The sequence below is a fragment of the Oreochromis aureus genome, linkage group 17 (assembly GCF_013358895.1).
Source record: "Oreochromis aureus strain Israel breed Guangdong linkage group 17, ZZ_aureus, whole genome shotgun sequence".
Classification (NCBI taxonomy): Eukaryota; Metazoa; Chordata; class Actinopteri; order Cichliformes; family Cichlidae; genus Oreochromis; species Oreochromis aureus.
In genome coordinates, this window is record NC_052958.1 from 28,119,433 (window position 1) to 28,140,099 (window position 20,667).

General features: G+C 39.1%; 1 protein-coding gene across 1 annotated transcript in view; it reads right to left on the reverse strand.

Annotated features, from left to right (window-relative positions):
• Positions 1 to 3,530: 3,530 nt before the first annotated feature.
• mylk4b (myosin light chain kinase family, member 4b) overlaps positions 3,531 to 20,667 on the reverse strand; it is a 33,087-nt gene continuing 15,950 nt past the window's right edge. Inside the window, exons 3-14 of the mRNA XM_039601388.1 lie at positions 12,171 to 12,252; positions 10,724 to 11,126; positions 10,302 to 10,522; positions 9,219 to 9,324; positions 7,762 to 7,855; positions 6,403 to 6,512; positions 6,172 to 6,313; positions 5,829 to 5,899; positions 5,615 to 5,743; positions 5,301 to 5,532; positions 4,875 to 4,923; positions 3,531 to 4,738 (exon numbers count right to left, since the gene is read on the reverse strand). Coding sequence (XP_039457322.1) covers positions 4,728 to 4,738; positions 4,875 to 4,923; positions 5,301 to 5,532; positions 5,615 to 5,743; positions 5,829 to 5,899; positions 6,172 to 6,313; positions 6,403 to 6,512; positions 7,762 to 7,855; positions 9,219 to 9,324; positions 10,302 to 10,522; positions 10,724 to 11,126; positions 12,171 to 12,252 — 1,650 coding nt within the window. The 3' untranslated portion in view covers positions 3,531 to 4,727. The remainder of the gene's footprint in view (positions 4,739 to 4,874; positions 4,924 to 5,300; positions 5,533 to 5,614; positions 5,744 to 5,828; positions 5,900 to 6,171; positions 6,314 to 6,402; positions 6,513 to 7,761; positions 7,856 to 9,218; positions 9,325 to 10,301; positions 10,523 to 10,723; positions 11,127 to 12,170; positions 12,253 to 20,667) is intronic.

The window sequence follows — 20,667 nt, forward strand, 5'->3', positions numbered from 1 at the left end:
TGGACTGTCATTTTTCTCTTGCAAATAGCCAAGAATCCCTCGCTGTGCACAGGGACATGTTTGTTATTGCTGGAGAATGAGACTGAGGGGGACTCAGTTGGAACTCAGTTGTTAAATGAGGTTTGGATTCTCAGCAGCTGACTGTGTGAAGTAATGATGCTTCCAGCCGCTGATCTCCCGCAATGCTGCATTAATCACTGGACATACAATCCTTAGTAGGGATTCAAGCACAGAATCTCATGAGTCATATCAAATATTTAAATACAGTTACATCCTTTCAATCATTTGCTATTGTGCAGTCCTCCTTTGGCTTGGGTTAAATATTTTGACAGTTTTTTAAAGTGGGATTTTGGAGATAAGTGGATTAAAACGGCTACTAAAACTAGGAGACACGGAACAACGGGAAAACTAGTAACTTAAAAAAAATATTAAACACTACATGTGGTCTGTGCATAGTGAAATTAAAATAATGGGGATCACATCTGAAACAGTCAAAGAGGCCTTCATACAAATCTACACACGGCCAAGTTTAGCAACCTACAGCTACTTTTGGTCTTAAGAATTGCAGATACACTATAGATTACAAGGATTAAATGTGACCTTAGGCATGTTTTTATGATTTTAGGTACATTTCTCTTTCTTCGAGGCTGTAGAATGCCGATTTCTAGCAATTGAGTGATATGAAATTTAAGTAGTTAATATACCTCAAATACAAATAATCCTTTATGTTTCTCTCCGTACCCTATTTTGTATCTGGTTCAGATTCTGAGATGAAAGGGTCAAATATCTGCTGACTTTCTTTTGGTTTGGTTTGTTTTTTGGAAACATGGAAAGAGTCAGGATGCATTTACAAACTTATGAAAACATAAGAAATTATAACATGTTAAATTAAGAAGATTTTGTAGCAGGACAATCGTCCCAAACGAACTTTAAAACGCATTTAAAAGGAATGCATTTTCATGGACTTCAATGAATTCGGTGAGTCCATCCATGCAGCTTGTTTGAAATTGTTAAGCAGATATTACGTAAGGGCGCAAGGGCAAGAAGTAAATCATGGATGGAAATAAGCCACCCCCCATATATCTTATTTCATTTTAATGATCAGATTGTTCAAATATGTTATGTTTTTAGTTGTCGAAAATAATGTGTCCCAGTCTCCAGTGAGACATAGAGGGACTATTCCTCCGTTTCACCACACGAGGGATTTTCCTCTCAACTGAGCAACTCTAGTTGAGGTAAACAGGCGAGATAACTCACTGCACTTCTGCAGTGGGGCAGAAAAGGATACACACCATGTGTGAATGTGATTGCAAATTGTTCTCTGTCTCTCTGTGTTATCCCTGCGATAAACTGGCGACCTGTCCAGGGTGTACCCCGCCTCTCGACAGCTGGGATAGGCTCCAGGCCACCCGTAAGTGCAAGAGGATGGATGAAGTAGAAGCGGCTGTATGTGAAATTTGTTATAAGTCCATAAAATTGAAAGATGCGCATGACAAGTTTGATGTTAATCAGACTCTAGACTTTGTTGAACACTCCTAAAAATAACTCTTTAAGTCAGTGGTCACCTAACAACCCCCCACCCCCCACGCACAATCACATCCCCCAACCACACACAAACATATTTTGTTTTCTAGTAAACAATTAAACAAATAAAAGTAAACTGCAATATATTACATGCAGCAATAAAATAAACTACTAACTCTTTTACGCTGCGTCGCCTACACGGGTATTTTTTTGAAAATGCAGCTTTTTCTATGCGTTTGGGCTTTTCGTCCACACGTAAATGGCGTTTCGAATCACCGAAAATTGAGATTTTTTTTAAACTCCTGTCAGGTTGGAGATTTTCAAAAACTCAGTTTTTGCGTTTACGTGTGGACGAGGAATACGGAGTTCGTCACACAACGTCAAAGGTATGTGCCCTTTTTCACGTCACGCTGTGCGTCACGTTATTGTTTACATGAGATGAATTTCTACAATGGCAGATAGAGACAAAATACTGTTACTGTTAATCTGACTATCTGCAGTTTTTACACGCTTACATATACACACGCAGTTACTGTCCCTCCATTTAGAAAGACAGAGGCGTCGTGGTGTAATTATTTTACGTGTAGTTGTTTTTTTTCTGTGTAATAATATTCAACATTGCTATCAATACATTTTTCAAAAATGCCTCTCTATGCAAAATGGGTTCAAAAACATAAACAACTGTGGGATACTGTTAGTCCGTCATTTGGACAGGGGGAACAAACTGTGGCAGGATCAGCCTGATATTATTTGTATCCCACTGTAACTTTACTGTATAAAGAGCCAACAAGTAAATACTTCTGCCTACTCCTTTTCAAACAAATAATGAAATGATATTTTATAATGATTGCGAAGACACATGTTTGAAATGTTTGAAATAAAAATGAACTGAACTGAACATCTCGGAAATGTCAGGAGTAGTTAGTCATTATAAGAAGTGTCTGTGAACTAAAATTTCAGAATGTTGGATCCTGTTTCTCCGTAATTGGACAGCCGAACGCGTGCTCCCTACGCAGGGGAAACTAATTCTGTCGGGGATACCTACAGAATCAGAATCAGAAAGGGTTTTATTGCCAAATGTTGAGCAGGTTTACAACATTAGGAAATTGCTGCGGTACTTAGTGCAAACATACTGTCGGATAACGCTTAAATAAACATAAAAATAAGAATTAAAAGTGCTAAGTAGATACCTTGGCACTTGTGCAGGTGAAGCCAAAGGCAGGATACGCTTCATCATATTTTCTAGCCTTTGGCTTGGAAGGAAGTTGGTTTGGAAACATATTTGGCGATGCTTCATCCTCTGCTTTGCGGGGGAGCCCCATGAAAAACCTGTCCATTATGCTGCAGTGTCCAAGCCTTCTTCTTTTTTTTTTTTAATCCATACCGCGCCTCCCTCCCGCCCTCCACTTTGCGAACCTTTGCTTTAAGTGAACAGAATAATCGTGGAAAGGATTTCCACATTAATAAATGGCTTTCACACTTCTATTAGTACTTTTGTTGGCCTAACAAATTTGCATGAGTTGGATCATTTCCATCAAATTAAGTTGGACTCAAGTGCAGTAAATAAGTTGATTCATCATTAATTAATTAAGTTGGTCCAACTCAAGTACATTAAGCTGGAATAACTGAATTGCATAATGCTTAAATAAAGCAAACTCTAACTGGGTCTTGAGATACCAGATTATGTACAGAACCAGTGCCAAGGCTTTTGACTTTGACCTACCTGAGACAAGTCACACAGTGGCTTCAGTGCTTGCTGTACCTTCTTTGTCTTTATAAATAGGACAGCGTACATAAGACAGGAAAGGGGGACCTAGACCACTGCACTGAGGACTAGAGGCTTTGTTACATGGGTTGCCTGCTCTGCTGTGAACAATAGGGGTGCCCTGCTTTAGAACCTTTTAAAAAATCAAAGCAAATTCCAAAGTAGAAGTATCTTTGCTGTCATATTTCTTTTTCAATTTCCAAAAATACCCGGTAAGAGGCACTACAAATGTCTGGTGTGATTTATTTATTAACATATTAATATTTCATAATTACTGATCTCTCATCATTGCACAAGAAAATCTGAAAAAGAAATAATAAATTCAAATGCACAAGTATTGAATTCACAGAGCTTTTCTGCTTCGAAATGGAAAACCAAACAACTGAGTGTTGAATTCACATTCAGTTCTCATCACCTTGAAAGGGATGACAAAGCAATGGCTGGTGTCTTCTCTGCTCTGTTGTTGGCTCTCCATCAAATTGAGCTGCACAGATGCACTTACCATGTGTGCATAACTACATTTAATCCTGCTCATCTCCCTTGAAAAACATCACTTCTTGAATAAAAGCTCTTCAAGTACATTCTGGTGTTGAACCAGTAAATAAATGAACATAAGAATCCACTTCAGTCATGAAAATATATATATATGTATTATTCACAGGTAGTATTCTGTTGTTCGTTATGCCTTCATGGAAGGTGAAAGGGCTACTCCAAACTGCCGAAGCAAGACAAGGTGGTGGCATAAATGCATACAAAAGGTGATGCGGGCTTAAAAGTTAGGGTGAACGATGGCACAAACCAAGATATATTCACTGGTTCACTGATCACTGATATTTTGTCACTCCTCAAGGGGAAATGAGGGTATGCAGTGCTGTGCTGTACACAAAATAAATTAATCAGCTATGACTTCAAATTCAATCAAATTCTAAATATAATTAAACTTATGTTCAAGAAAAAAAACATTTAGTTTTTATAAGACTTGTAAATTAAAAGAAAAAAATCTCAAAAATATATTATTCAAATAAGAGAATTCAGTCTATATTGTGTTTAAAAATGTTTTCTGACTCTTGGAGAAAATAAATGAAGAAAGTGCAAAGCATGCAAGAAAACAGGACAATATGACAAACTGTGGATGAATAACAATGATGGTTTGATGCTATACACAGCTGATCTGTGATATATGTGGAAGCAGACAGGTCACGTGGCCTTTATGTGTCCAACAGTTTGGGTTCTTCATCGTCAGTGTTTTCAGACACTACAGAATAGGAGTGTCTATTATTACCGTGCATCACACTATCCGGAGTCAGAACTGCAAGATATGGAGCTAAGCAGAAGACGGATGGAGGAGAGTAGTTATCAAGTTCATATACAGGTACAGCAGCATTGGTCCAGTGTTGGGCTCCAGCTCCTTTCATTATCAAAAGGCATGCCGAGGGTCTCACATAGTTTCTAAGAGGAAAGCAAACAACATGTTTGGCTTAATAGGAGAAAAGTCGAGAAACTGTCCAAGAATAGGCTCTTTGGGTTGAAAATTAATTGAACAATATATATAAGCTAACAGGAAAATGAAAAAAAAATCTCTTACTTGTCTTGCTCTCTGAAGGAGGACCATGCGTAGAGTGGCACTTAGTTTTCTGCAGTAAGAGGATCCAGCAAAACCTTTTGTTATTACACTCTTTGAATTAGCAAACAGGTTTCAAAGATGCATAACACAAACATTTTTTTAAGTCTTCCTTTGATGTTTACAATAGATGTTACACACATATTAGTTAATTTGCTTACATGCAAAATGTACATGTGATGTTGTTACATAAGTACAATGCACAAATTCAAATCTAATCAAGTGAAATTTACTTGAATGGTACACAGTCATATTTGAATTAATAAAGTTTTGATTTTATATATTTCAGGTGCATTTTACTAAAAAAAGAAGCATTTTTAAAATTGTATTTCGCATTGTTCACTGTTTACTATAAAGTACATTTTGCTGTAAGGTGAATTTCGTATTTACCTTGCGATTTAGTTGATAGTGCAGACTCCGGTCTGACAGCCAGGGATGTTTGAGGGACTCTGTTGCACTCATCCTCCAGCTCTTGCTTTTCACCAGAAGACGTGTGATAAAGTCTTTAGCTTCATCTGAGACGTCTTTAAACTCCTCTTCCTCAAAGTTCCACTCACAGGCCAGGATGTTGTTCAGCGTCTCGTTGTCATCATCCCCCAGAAACGGAGACAAGCCGCTGAGCCTGGACATTAAGAACAATACAGATGTCAGGAACTGTACAGGTTGTGTCTCTGTGTGTGCACTGAATGAACTCCTTGACTCACAGCATATAGGTGATGACTCCAAGACTCCACATGTCCGTGGGGAATGACACAAACTCATAGTTGATGACTTCAGGAGCTAAAAACTCAGGCGTTCCAAAGTTGACCTTTAGCTTCTCCCTGGGCTTATACCTGTCAGAGGAACCAGAACCATAAGAGAAAAGCATAGGACTCAAATAAACCAGTGCATGAAAGATGAGGTGACTATAAATCTTACCTCCTGGCAAGGCCAAAGTCAATGATTTTAATCTTGTTAGTAGCTCTGCTGACACAAAGAATGTTCTCAGGCTGAAAAAGAACACAGATTCTGCTGTCACATATACTGTGTTTTAGAGGCCGTTCTTTTTTTTTTTGGCATATGTGCAAAAGATAAAGAAAAGAACACAGACAACACCCTAAATTTTATTTCATTAACAGAGATGGCAGCTTTTATTTTGAAACTTTATAAACTGGTCTTTTCATTAGGCTGTTTACGCTCCAAATGAATGTTGTTACATACTGAAAAGTAAATAAAAATATTGAAAGAGATTATTGTCATGTGAAGACTCAAGTAGGTTTACCTTGAGGTCGAGATGTAAGATGTACATTTTATGCATGTACTGCAGCCCTTCACAGATTTGCCGTATAAACAGCACCGTGTCCAACTCTGTGAGGTTGTAGTTCTCGTCAATGATGCGGTCAAACAGCTCCCCTCCTTCCACACTACCACACAAAGAGAGACACTGTTACAGCCAAGCCGAGTTTGTAGAGGCTGTTTTTGTATTGTCACAGACACCTGGAGACAAACTTACTATTCCATGACCAGGATGATGTCGTTACGCGACTCAAATGCAGCGTATAGCTGAATGAGGTTGGCGTGGTTCAGCTGGTTCATCACCTGGATCTCATTCCTCACCACCTCCTGATAGACGGAAATGAAATGTAAATCAAATTTAAAATCACATATAGGAAAATGTCACGTAAATATGGAAGTTAATGAATGACAAAACTATATTAATTTTGATTCAGTTGTATTTTTTAGAGCCAAATCACAACAACAGTTGCCTCAAGGAGCTTTATATTGTAAGTTAAAGACTCTACAATAATACAGAGAAAACCCCAACAAACAGAAAATCAGCCATGAGCAGCACTTGGTGGTAGTGAAAAGGAAAAACTCCCTTTTAACAGGAAGAAACCTCTAGCAGAACCGGGCTCAGGGAGGGGCGGGGCCATCTGCTGTGACCAATTGGGGGTAAGGAAAGGAAGACAAGAAAAAGGCCACCTTGCAAGATTTTTAAAGCTTGCAAGGAATAAGTTATGAACACAAATAAGTAGTGCTTGTCTTGAGGATTTTCAGTGTGTAACATATCAGCTTTTGAATTTGTAAAAAAAAAAGACCTTAAAAGAGAAGTGCTGGTTATATTTTGCCTTATTGAAGCATGTCAAAAATAGCAAGAGTGCCTTTTGCTTCACTGCACAGACAAAATCACAATTATTCCTCTTTGGTCCCTTGTACCATAAAACTGGAGCGATCAAACTGGCAGGGTACTTTCTATGATTTAAGCCGACGGCTATAGAAAGGTTGGTTTGGTCAAGATGGTATGTTAGGGACGAGGTAGATCAAATCCTTCATGGCAGTTTTTGCTTGTGGTTCAGTTTAAAATGTTCTATGGAAACAGAAGTTACAGACATAAGGGACGTGATTAAAAAGTAAATATTTGTATTAGCAGCATGCAACTCATAGCAGCCTGTACTGCAGCCATTCGGGGGCATAGTTAGATACAAATAAGACAAAACAGACGTACAGTCAGACACAAAGTGCCAGCTGTTTGATCGTGGATCATCAGCGGCAGCCATGTGGGCCATTTGAGGATCTGGCTACAAGTTTAATGAGCTTTTTAAATACTTCAGATTATAATCTAACCACACAGCTATACTCTGACATCTGACCTCCCCCACATCATATCTGGTTGACTGAGAGAAATAAAGACACAATGGGGCTGACAAATGCCCATTACCTCAGCGTGTCTATTTTAAAAATCTAATCCATTATAGTGCAATGATAAAAGTGACCATGTATTAGACTGTCTGAGAAAACTGGCATCTCAGCAGCATCGCTAAACCTGGATTCTGTTTCGTATTCAGCATTAACCAGCCAATCATTACTGCACCTTCTCTTTCTGGCTCCTGGCTTTGATGATCTTGGCAGCCAGAGTCAGACCAGACGAGTTCTCTACGCACTTGTGGACTTGTCCAAAACGTCCCCTAATGAAAGAAAAGCAAACACACGGATGAGTTAGAGGTGTGGACAGATGGGATGCAGAGCCGGAGAACAACCATTCTGTAAATTGGATTTTATTATTAAAAACGAATATTTCTGGCGCTGAAATATGATGTTTCACGTTTGCTGGTGTTTGCTGCTCAAGCGTATTTGGACTTCAAATTGTTCAGAACGCAGCTGCTCGTCTCCTTACTAGTAGCGAGCGGCATGCTTCTATCACCCCTGTCCTTGCTGATCTGCATTGGCTTCCCGTTAAGTACCGCATTCAATTCAAAATCTTGCTGCTTACCTACCGAATTGCCAACAATATAGCACCAAGCTACCTTACCGAGCTACTTAGATCATACACCCCTACTAGAGCGTTAAGATCATCTTCCCAGTCACTCTTGGTACTCCCGAGATCCCGGTTGAAGACTAGAGGTGACCGCGCGTTTGCCTTGGCTGCACCCGTTTTATGGAATAACCTCCCCATCGCTATACGCGAGTCTGATTCCATCCATTCCTTTAAATCGCGGTTAAAAACCCACCTATTTAGCCTCGCCTTTTCTACCAGTTAGTCCTTGCTTGATAGTCAGCCTAACGCTTTTCTTATCTTCGGCTTATTCTTAATTATTTTAAATTCATTTTTAATTTTGACTGTTTTATCCTTCACATTTTGTTTTGCTTTCTTTTATGCTTTTATATGCAATTCTTTTGCCTTGTGTGTTTTAATGCCATTCAACCTGCCAGCTCGTTTTGGTACCTTACCATAGTCCTCATTCTCCCTGTTATTTCATCTCACCCTTTTGAATGTTAAGCACTTTGGAACACCACTGGTTTTTAAATGTGCTATATAAATAAAGTTTGTTGTTGTTGTTGTTGGATACAGTTTTGATTGGTTTTGCTCAGGATCTCTTTAATGTTTATGTCGGACCAATTAAACAAACAGGTTTTACAAATCAGCTGCCATTAAAAAGCTGAAAATTCATTTAAATATGAAAATAACAATTTGTTTGCGACTCTTACTTATGTCTATACATTATAATAGTTTATTGACTCGTTTAGAAATTCAGGCTATGCTCTTGTGTAATTTGAGAAATGTGTTTGCGTGCTGAGGAGTAATCTTCTATTTGAGAGGCAGGATTTAGCGCTGGTCTGTTACATCAGAGAGCCCCCTGAGGGTCAGCACCATTTGCCCTTTGGGGGGGCAGCTAAAAGGTCTTGGAAAAAACTATTAGTGCAGGGTGTGAGATCGTCTGTTATTTCATTATTGAGGGCCAGTGGACACTAAGCATCTGTGCCTGTAACTGAGCGAAATGAAAATAAAGTGCTGTAATGAGAGATGAATGTTCTGAGTGTTTCACTCACCCTCCCAGGACCTCCTCTCTGTTGATAGTGTAATAGGTGGCGATCTGGTGGGGTTTGGGAGTAACGATGCGGTGGTCGAAAGGCGCTAGCGGTGGAGGACTTGAGTCTAAAGAAAAAATGAAAAAGAAAGGCAAAGTGAAGACAAGTTACTGTTACTGAGTGCATAGAGGGAACGAAAGGCTGAGGAAGAGGTCTCAGCACCCAGAAACAAAGTAGTTTAAAATAGCAGCATGCCGGCATCTCATTATGTGCTCCGCCAGCTGTGCTCGCTGACATGTTAGTGACGCTCGCACAGGCATGCTGTTATGACACTGAAGCTGCTTTAAAGTCTGAGGAACGCAGAGGCAAATGTCATAAAGTAACTCATCAAGCTGAGTCTCCACGGAGAGCCTATAGGATACATGGATACTGCACTGAGCAGTCCAGGATTTTGAAACACCAGGTCATGAAGCCTACATGCATCTTTTATGGATAGAATTGGAAATGAAAAAAAATTTACCTCAAACATTCACTATGAAAACTGTCTGACCTTCTTTTTTTTGCTGACTGTCACATTTCTTTTATTTGTAGCTTATAGCACATTCAAACAACAGAGGTTGACCTAAAGTGCTTTTTTACATCTCCAAAATAATACATTAAAGCTGAAAGGTGTGTTTTGTTGTGATAAGTGAAAATCACCGTGGTTTAGTCATCATTAAAATGTGTTTTGAGATTTCAGATTGACGATGATTCATCTCATTCATCATGACACACTGATGTCATGATGAATGACATCCAGTGGGACTGGATCGATGTTGAAATTTGCAGTATTGCAAATAAAACTACTTCTTGGTCTTTTTCAGTGTGTGGTCTCTACTCCCTCACATACACGTTGATAAGATATTGCATGTATACAATACATTGACTGACACTGACTGTGATTCAGAGGACTACATTTCAAAATAAAAGTTCCTGAAATCTTTCCTTACCTGATTTCTACAAACTCTCCCATTTACATGTTGTAGCATTAGTTGTAGAAAGCGACAGTCTACACCCCAACTTCCCTGGACACTTCAGAAAAGCAGCACTCACACACTGTCTTACCAATAATAAACTCCTTTATTTCCTCCGTCGTCTCGCCTTCGTCTTCTGTCGTTGCTTGTTCAGATATGGAGACCTGTGGCTCGGCTCCCTCTACGACCTGTCCATCAGCCCTTTCCACTTTACTGTCCTCCACCCGGCTCTTTTTGAGGTCGTCTTTTCCTAGGTCTTCTTCTGGGACATGGCGTTTGCTACAAGTGGCCACATCGCCAGCCTCCTCAGAGCTTCAGAAAGGAAGGTACAGAATATGAATGTTTGATGTGATTTGAAGTTTCCCTTTTCCTCCCCCAACAAAGGAATTTGCTCTTAGCTGACTTACACAATCCCAGGAAGTAAAAGTAAAGAAAATAATGAATTAAATATTTACATCAGTGAATTTAATCGCACGTAGCATAAAGATATATGGTAGCTTTGCTAAGACACACCTGTCATACTGAAGCACAGAGGCCCTGCAGATCCAGGCTTTTTCTGATTTTGATGACTCTTCTCTATGCGTTGTCTTCACATCATCTTTCACTTTTCCGTGATTTTCAAGACTAACATCTTCTCCATTTTGCTTTTCTTCTTCTTCTTCTTGTTCTTCTGGCTCAGAGTCTTCAAATATACCCCCCTCTCCTTCCTCATCCTGTCTTTCCTCAGCCTCCTTCTGCCTTTCGTCTGACTGGGCAACAGAGGTGTGTGGTTCTTCCAGGATCAGCTTTTCCTGATCCTGTCTTCCACTTCTTCCATCCTCCTCAGCCTCTATGTTTATGTGGGAATGCTCGGCGTTCTGCCTGTTGAGCTTTTCCACCTGTTCCTGGAGCACAGGCTCATTCAGGGAGGAGGTGTCTGTAGTGAAGAAAATGCACGGATACAACCAGATGTTTGGTGAAAATGCTGTATTATATTTACTAAAAATGAATGTAAATCAGATGATTGATCATCCTCAGATTGAATTCACTGATCATATATTTACATTTTATGCTAGTCTGCGTGGTCACTTGCTTGATAGGTTTGGCCCAATTCAGATAAACATCTCACATCATCCTCTGGATAGTTTGCCACAGAGTGTGGTAAAGGCACGAGTGCAGATCTGGTTTTCAGATCCATATTAAAGCTGTCAAGCTAAGACCTCAATTCTGATCAGTCATCTGTGTTTCAGATTTTGCTCATATATAAATTGATTATGCAAGCTTCACATGTAAACATGGGGGATTATTGCAGACAAATACTGTTTAAATAGTAGTTCTGACTATTTTATTCACTTTGCCTTTTGTGTTCTCACTGTTTACATGTTGGTCAATGTGAATGTATCCTATTTATTTAGATATGGTTTCATTCTCCTACTTGGGTCTCTTATACTGTCTTCCCTCACTTTGTCAGATTGCTATGTCTTCAGTGCCTTTTTACATTTCTTTCTCCTCATTGCCTGAATTTGTAGTGTTTTGTTTGATTTCTGATATATTTAAATAAAGGCTGAACTGCCTCTTGTCTCCCATTTGTGCTGTTATCCTTTAAATATGATGAAAACTGTATTTATGTCTGCCAAAACATCAGGAGATGTGGCAGTGCAGCCATGCCAGACTTCCAGTGATCATTACATAGTTTGTCTACATATAAGATTTACATTTTTAAAGGCCTTCTTAATATGTTTCCCATCATTTACTTATATTTTATGTTTTTATGCTAAACAAAACACATTTCATATTACAAAAACAATTCTCAGAAATCCTGAACTGGTCTCCCTGTTATATTAAAGTCTGTTATATTCCACAATGTACATATATTTCAGATTTTTGATGTATTATATGCAGATAACAAGTTTAGAAATTTTGTGCTGGGCTCTGCATAAACTTGTGATTGTGGATTGTGTAATATCTTGTTCGAGTTTACCTGACGTTTCTTGCGGTTTTCTCTTTTTCTGGGCCTTTAAACCTTTCAGGCTCAGCTTGGCTTTTTCCTTATCATCCTTTGCCTGGATGTTAACAGAGAAAAGAAAGATCAGGTTTTAGACATTGTGTGTAACATTCAAAAGTGGGACAAAACCTGCACTAGGTGGAAACTTCTCATAGAAAGGAAAATTGCTGATAGATGTAGATATTTCCATTCGTGCAATAATGTGACAACAAGCTTCAAAGCAGTCTCAGTTTCTATTGCAAAGGTTTTCCCTCATAACTCAAGTGTATTGATGTCTTGCTCAGCAGATGCCTCCTTCTGGGCAAAGAGGAAATGTGTGGCATTTCCAATATATCAGTTGAACACATCACTCAAATCAGTTCCACACTTTAAAAGAGAAATATTCACTTTATCCCTACATACAGTATATCTGACAGTCGCCATATGGTGCAATAAATCTGTCTCCTTAACCCTGTATCTAAAAAAAGCTTCTGAATCAGCAGTTTAACTATAGATTATATGAATGCATGAACTATACAATATATGTTACATGTGTTACACATCTATTCATATTTGGTTACAGCACTGGGACGTGAGTCTCTCTAATAAATCATGACATTAAGAACTATTAAGAACTTGATGACTGTTGGACTGAAGCTGTGCAGCTGCAGTGCGAGCTGATAAAGACGTGGTCTGGGAAAGATAACCACTGCGACATTAATCATTTACACCTCGGAGGCCGATCACAGTCTCAATGGAAAATCACTTAACATTACAGCAGGTACAGCAGAGCCAAGACCAGCCACATAGGAGTCATATCTAAATTCACAGGACTTAAACGGCAGAGTTTTAAAAAACGTTGCCATTTAAAAGCTCTTTTAGCTGTCACATATACACAATATGAATACATTCAGTCAAGAGGATACCAATGCAACCATGCTCACTATACAGTAAGACCGTTTATTTTCACTGCCATGTTCAACAGCGCAGATAAAAATGATGGAAAAGAACTTTAAAAGTGCTTTTGCTAGATTCTAGTGGAAAACTTGCTCATGGTGTTGTTTAAACCTCTCACCTTCCTGTTGGCTTTCCGTCCAGGCTGTTTGAACAGAAACTCCACCAACCTGGAGCTCTTTACCACCTCACCGATGAAGCTTATCACCTGCTGGGTGCCCTCCACCAGTTTCTCCACCCCTTCCAACCTGTGTCCCTGACTCTCCATGTGCTCGCTGGCCCTCTCCACGGCCCCATGCAGCTGCCTGCATACTGATTCTACCCCAGACCCACGTCTTTTTCCATGACTTTCTTCACGTATTGAAGCTAGATCCAAACCCATACCCCTGACATCCTGCGACAGGCCATCCAGCTTGATCAACACGGTCTGCTGCATGTTGAGCAAACGCTCCATCTGAGAGTTCAGGAAGTCCATTCGACTTTCCACAGCTCGCAGGGCAACATCATGAGGAGAGCAAGAGGATGATGATGAAGAAGAGGAAGAAGCAGCCTGAGACTTGTCTGATCCATTTAGAGAAAGCTTCCTTCCACCTGGCTTCTGCCCGTGAAGAGGGTTTGGATCATAAACCTTGGCTAAAGAGTTAACAAGGCTGGAGCTCATGATTGACCTGAATGTGGCATCTAATAAAAAGCGTTTACTTAATCTAAATTCCAGTTACTCTCACAAAGTCTCAACTAGCACAAAAAACATAGTGCCAGACAAAGCTGCAGGCAAGTTAAAAGGACTGGAGGGACAACAGATAGCTCTCTCCCAATCCTTCACCACCGAGCTGAGTTTTAAGAATAGCAAATGGCTGTTCTCCCAATTACAGTGCAACACCCCCGTGGACGTAAGGGACTCGGTGGCCAGTGAAAAGAGCTGAGGGCTCGAGTGTACAGTGGGGGATGCTGGGGAGGGTCACTATGTGACATTTGAGATACTTCAAAAGCCCTACAGTCGGGTGTTAGAATCCCAAGAATGCCGAACTAAATATGATGCTGTAAAAAGCAAGATAAACAAATATATTTTAGGGCCAATAAAGAAAAACATAAGATCTCTAAATCTGAAGAGCCCGTGCCATTTTTCAGCAGGTTTAGTCACATTACACCATTAATCACATTTTCATTTTGTTTTTCACATTGTAACAAGATTGAAGGAGAGATGCCAGCATGTGCAAAGTGGTAAAAAAGTTACAAATTAAAGAGGATTGAGATTATTTCTGAACACTGCGAAATACTATCTGTTTATCGCTTTTTATAACTAACTTGTTTCACTCAGAGGAGCAGAGAGGAGCCATTTAAATTTTACCAAATTACCCCCATTCTGAATATTTAGCAGACTGTTTTCTATCTTTCTGCAGTGTATTGATGCATTTTTGTATTTATGGTTAAATATTTTACTTATGGTTAAATATGAATATTAAAGATTTTTATATTTGCTGTTCATTGAGTTTAAAAGTCATCATTTATTTTACAGCTCACTAATTCTGAGCCAACACTGGTCAAAGACAGAAGTTGAGTAAAAGTTAAAAGGGTTTGGTTTCATCTGGAGGCCACCGAGTGGAAAGAACTTCAGAGGTTCCCAATATAAGCCTGCTGTCCACGCACCGTGAGGGACACAAAGACAACGGGAGGAAAACAGGAAACAGGTGATCCAACTGACACCTAAGATCTGTTGATGCAGAGGAGAAGGGGATTGTGGGAGAGGAAACTTCCTGCACATGTTGCTGTACAGAATTGTGTTGCTGTACAGAATTAAAGAGGACAGACATGCACACTGTCGCTGACACATGAGTTCATATTCATGAACAGGCCCACCTACTGAGACGTGACTCTGCACATTGACCTCAAACTTTTCCACATCTCAGTACAGTCTATCTGGAGTGGGCTGAGCGACAAAGCGCTGGCGCCTATATACTGGCACCCATTTGTCAACAACGGAAAAACCTGACCTATACTCTGCTCCTCACGCTGTTTCCAAGTACGGACAGCTCATCAGCTGTCAGGGTTAACACTTGTATCCCCAGTGGTTATTTACTATTGAAGGTGAGAATGATAAAGGACACGGTGCAAGTGCAGACAGAATGCAAAACATATGGTTGAAATACATGTTTCCTTACTGAAGGAGATCAGTAATCAGGGAAAGAGTTTTCACACTACACTGCTTTATAAAGATTATTTCAAAGCCTCTGTTTGACGTTAATCAAAGATAAAATACTGTAATTATTCAGGGTCTAAAATGATATTCAGTGAAACTTCAGAAACAGTTCTCATGCTAAAGTGGATTATTGCAAGTAAACATATAGAAAAATCTGTTTTTTATAGCAATTGCTTTGTACGGTGGCCCTAAGAGGTCAAACAGTTTAAGAAAACCCTGAAATTATAAGAAAAACAACTGCAAAAGCACATAAAACACAACAGAAGTTGTATAAAACACAAAGGACATAGAAAAAAATGGAGCCTGAACTCACAAAAAACATAATCACAAAACACGACAAAAATATTATATGAGGGAGAAAAAGATGCATGCACAATACTGTCCATCTTTTTCTCCTTCACAGCACTGGTGAATCCACTCCTTCATACTTTCACTATCTCAGTGCAGTGTTTTGGTTTCTGTCACTTCAGGAGCTGGTCCGTCACACTTTTGTGTCCCCCAAAACACTTCTGTTGTGCTTTTTGAGATTTTTTTAATAATTCGATTCTATTTTATTCAACTTTTGATGTATGCTTTATGTGCTTTTGCAACATTTTCCCATTTGGTGGTGCTTTCTGAAGGTGCAGTACATTTGGCCTCACAGGGCCACCATAGTTTTGCACTTGAAACACCACAAACTAAACACCACAGATTCAACCACTAAGGTTTTTATGTCTCTGTATCAACGGCCTGTTCCATAAAGGTATTTCTCAGGAGTTCTGCTGATAACTTGGACTCAGGGAAGAACTTGGTGATCAAAAGTCACTGTGTGAAAACAATTTCGAAAATATCTACTTAAAGAAAATCTAGTCAGGATTCCTTCATGAATGAGTTCATTTTTAATGAACTCATTCATGAATGACACTATAGTTAATATGCCAGATGGCAAGGCCACCATTCTTTCACTTGCTCTTTTTATTTTTGTTGTCTTTAATTAATTAAAATATGTTCTGTTTTTACTGGGTGTTCATTTTAAAGTAAGATGCTCTGACTATATGAATACTTTCGTTAAACTTCAGTACTATATATGTTACAGCAAGTGAGCACCGATCTAAAGCATCTCTTTTGAAAAACGTCAGAAAGTTTTGCACTTAGCCATAGCTACTAAACAATGAACTATAGCAAACACACACAGACAGACAAACACACACATGTCCTGACTCAAAAGAATTGTTGCCATTAAAATGCCACATACGCACAAAAACACTGCATCTCAGGAAAAATGATTATTTTCAGGAGCGGTCTCTTTCGGTTCCTCCATCTCTCCTTCAAAGATCCTTGCCTCACCCAAGCTCAGCGAGTTGCTGCCATGCCACCATGGAGAGTGTTGACAGTGTTTATTGTTTCTAAAGGAATATGAGGTTACACAGACATTTCCTGCCACTGCGGTCTTTTTGATTTACATTTGAGAATACTCAAATAGGAATGCCATGACATTTTATATGAAATAAAAATCATGTGTGATATGCTGCTCTGTGGTCATAATTGCATTGTGTGAAACCTTTATCTTTTTCAAAGCTACTATTTGTGTAACAAAAAAAACCCCCAGACCAGATACATTTTAACAGCACTAAACATTTTTTACACAGGCAACAACAACAACATTTTTGCCCATCAAAACAATACTGCTGCAACAAAAAATGAAAAAAAAAAAATTTTCTTTCCATCAGAAGTCAGATTATATTATACTGTCATATACTCAGCAGTATCTTGTGCTTGTTTTAGAAATATATAAGTATAAAGGGAGTAAACAGTACACTATTTTATATGAATGTATCTTCCTTTTCCCCATTTCCTGATTTCCTTATATCGGTCAGCTCTGAATCACTGCATACTCCATAACAACTACCTTTTGTGGGGACAAATTGTGATACAGTAGATGGCTAAATAAATCTCCACACAGACTCCACACTACAAAGAGCCAGTAGGGTAGGAGCAGAGTGCTGGTAGATTGGTCTGGTGGAAGGTTTAACTGTACCCTGTCAGACAAGCTCTGAAATCCCTAGTCAGAAAAGGTTACATGGTAACACGAGAGGCTGTGTGGTATAGGAGCAGCGTTTGGGAATGAGGCTGACGCAGCCTAGCCACTCTCACCGCATATAGAATTACTCAGCAGGAAGACACAGACAATTTATAATGCTTATTCTACTGCCGTGGGCTTTCCAGTAATCCATTATCACTCCCAGAGCCACAATTATAGACTGTGTCACACACAACAAATGCACGCCTTGGGATGACTGCTGTTGTGGTAAACCTGGTCCATATTTAACAATGCTGTAGCTTGGCGAGGGAAAGCTGAAACTAAGAGGGACATGGTAAGTAGGTAATTTACTTAAGTGATGCATTTTTTCATATTTTTGAGACAAACATTTTTTCTGAGCCTGCTTATTTATAAACTAGAACACAAAAAAAGGTCTAAAATGTGTTTTCAGTTTCTCAAAATGACAGCAAAATATAAATGTGCATGTGTCAGTAGATTCATGTATGCCTTTTCTATATTTTGTTTCAAATTGTTTCCATACTGATGTCCTTGAAAAGCAGTTTGGGTCAGGTAGACGAGTGTTTTAAAGGACATGGGAAGAATTAGAACTTGTGGATTAAACTGGTGCCTCCTATCCAAATAGATTAGGAAGGGTGGATGGGATATAGACGAGACATTTTGGACCCACCGACAGCAGCTCAGTGACGGCTCTTTGAGCTTTGGCATGTTCCAGGGCGCTGGTCCAGCTCCGGGACCCCTGCATCATCCAGGGTTTCCCTCCCAAATGGCATCCCTAACCACATAAGATTCACCATACCATCAATATGACTCATACCACGTTGCCTTACTGAGACCAAAGATAGTTGCATTCAGAGAGGGGGTCCTCATCAACCCAGCAGTATGCTTGACCTGAACAACAACGAACCACATGCACACTCTTCACACAGATTTCATTTTTACCTTTCATTAGATCTCTGGAGAGAGAGAGAGTACATATGATGGCTGCCCAACTGTGTGGAAAAAATGCTTGACTAAATGAAAAAAAGTGTGAATGAATGGATTTTGACCAATTAGAAAGTCCAAAAGAAACCTATTGCATACACATTTTGTGAGTTAGCCTTACAGTACAGGAATTTAAAAGTTTTATTTTCTTAGAGGTTTTACTTTGAAATTCTGGAAAAACCCTCATACAAGCTATTTCAGCCCTGCATACAAGCTAAAGTATGCCAACCCCAGATACCATCTCTTTATAGTTGTACATTTGAAATAGAAAATTTCAACATATTTTGCACAATCTACACTTTTCCTTACAGTTTCCTATTAGAGATTTAGTCATTGGGAGCAACATGACTCAATTTGAAACTAAAGTTTTGCTAAACCTGCACCATGCAAAGCTGTAGTGATCTGTTCAGCAGAGGTGAGGAGGTTATGTAACATTTTGCGTTTAATGACACAATTTTTCCATTGTTGATAGACCTTATAAGTCTGGCGAGTAGAGGCCAATAGGAACAAGTGCACATATTATCTCCGCAGCTCCACCTGCTGCTTTTCTATCTGTCAAACCTTCATGTGTCACCACTGGCCGATGACAGTCTGTTCTTTCCACAGTTTAGCTGCCATGATAACCAGATGGTAGATTTAGCTCTCAGCAGCCTGAGACCTCAGCGGGACAGGAAAAAATTCTCTTCATAGAACAGAGGTGCTTTATTACGTCAGAAAAGTTTGTGTGTACGTGAAGCGTGTTTGTGGTGCAGGGGGTAGCGAGGATCAGCATGCGGATGTGTTGCATACTAAACAGCATGAATGTATAACCCTGAGTGATATCGCACAAATGTCAGATATTAAAACTGTATCACATTCCATTTTATGCAAAACTAAAAATTAATGGTTTAGATTTATTATATCAAAACTTTTCTCGTACAGAAAGAAGTGCTGGCAATGGGCTCGGGCTCATTTCCATGATGCAAACATGCAGATAGACACAGTCCACAGGCACGAACCAGAGACACTTCTGGTATTTACAGGTAATTCTATAACCATATTGATGCAATTAGGATATCTGGAGACCACTAGAGTATCCTCTGCAATACTTTTTGGGCTACTTCTTACTTTGGGATACTTTCAGTGTTTATAGAAGGAAATATTCTACATATAAAATTGAAACAAAATAATTGGATATTTAAGGCTTATTGCACATCACATACACTAACTGTTAGCCTTGGGCCACGCAGAGACAATTTTGTAAGATAGGATCTAAAAAGTTAAGCCAACACATATTTTAGTTTCAATGCCCCAAAACATGCTGCACACAGACACACAAACCCCAAAACCAGCACGGATTAGTAGTAGACCATTAAAGCAGCGAATCTGATACGTCACACGTCCAGAGATGGTGTCATACAAATGGGTAATGTAGACTTGTGTCTTAATTTTATTTATTTTTTTAAAGTCAGTTCAACATTTTTGGAAGAAAACTTTTTAAACTTTATGCTTTTTATTCTAAACAATTTGCTACAAATTCTCTTTTCCACAACTTTAAATGTGTTTGATTATATTTGTTATTCTTTGCTTATTTTGTGTGTCTTTGATCTTGTGTCTGTGCTGCCCTTTAGAAATGACCACGTGTAGCTGGGTTGTTTGACACAGTCCCAAGTGAAGTGACAAGTCATATCGTGCATTATCACCACGATAATGCACGATATTTTGCTTTTCATGTGTTTTTTCATAACAATCCAGGAAAAGGTCACCAACATGTAGCCACACATCTGAAAGCATATTGATTTGCTCTCCTGATATTTAGACTGTATTATTGATATTTTAACCCTACTTGTGACCCTCACCCTAAATGTGAGAAGTTGTAAATGTATAGACGTGCACATTCCTGAAGTGATGCGATATTTATGTCCAAACCAATCTCATCACATTGTCACATCTGGGAAATGTTACGATGCCACACCATCATTTTCAGATAGACCTCCACGATCCCTAACTCTTTAACAGAACTGAACAGAGTAGAAGCTGCATGTTTGCACCGGTGCATAAATGCGTCTGACATTAATCAAAGTAAGTGCTGAGATAAAAAACAAAAAATGGTGAAAGAGAAACACAAATACTTCTTCCTAAATCTATTGCCGTAGATATATGTTAATGGATTTCTATAATCTGTAGTGATCTGGTCAGGATGTGCAACACTATCATTCTATAATCTTTTAGGTACTAGTATAAAGTAACATATAACAATGTAACAAGAAGCACTGCACACAGACGTCCACCAAATCAGCTCACTCTCTGGGCAGTATTTCCTTTTAAGTGAACAGTATTGT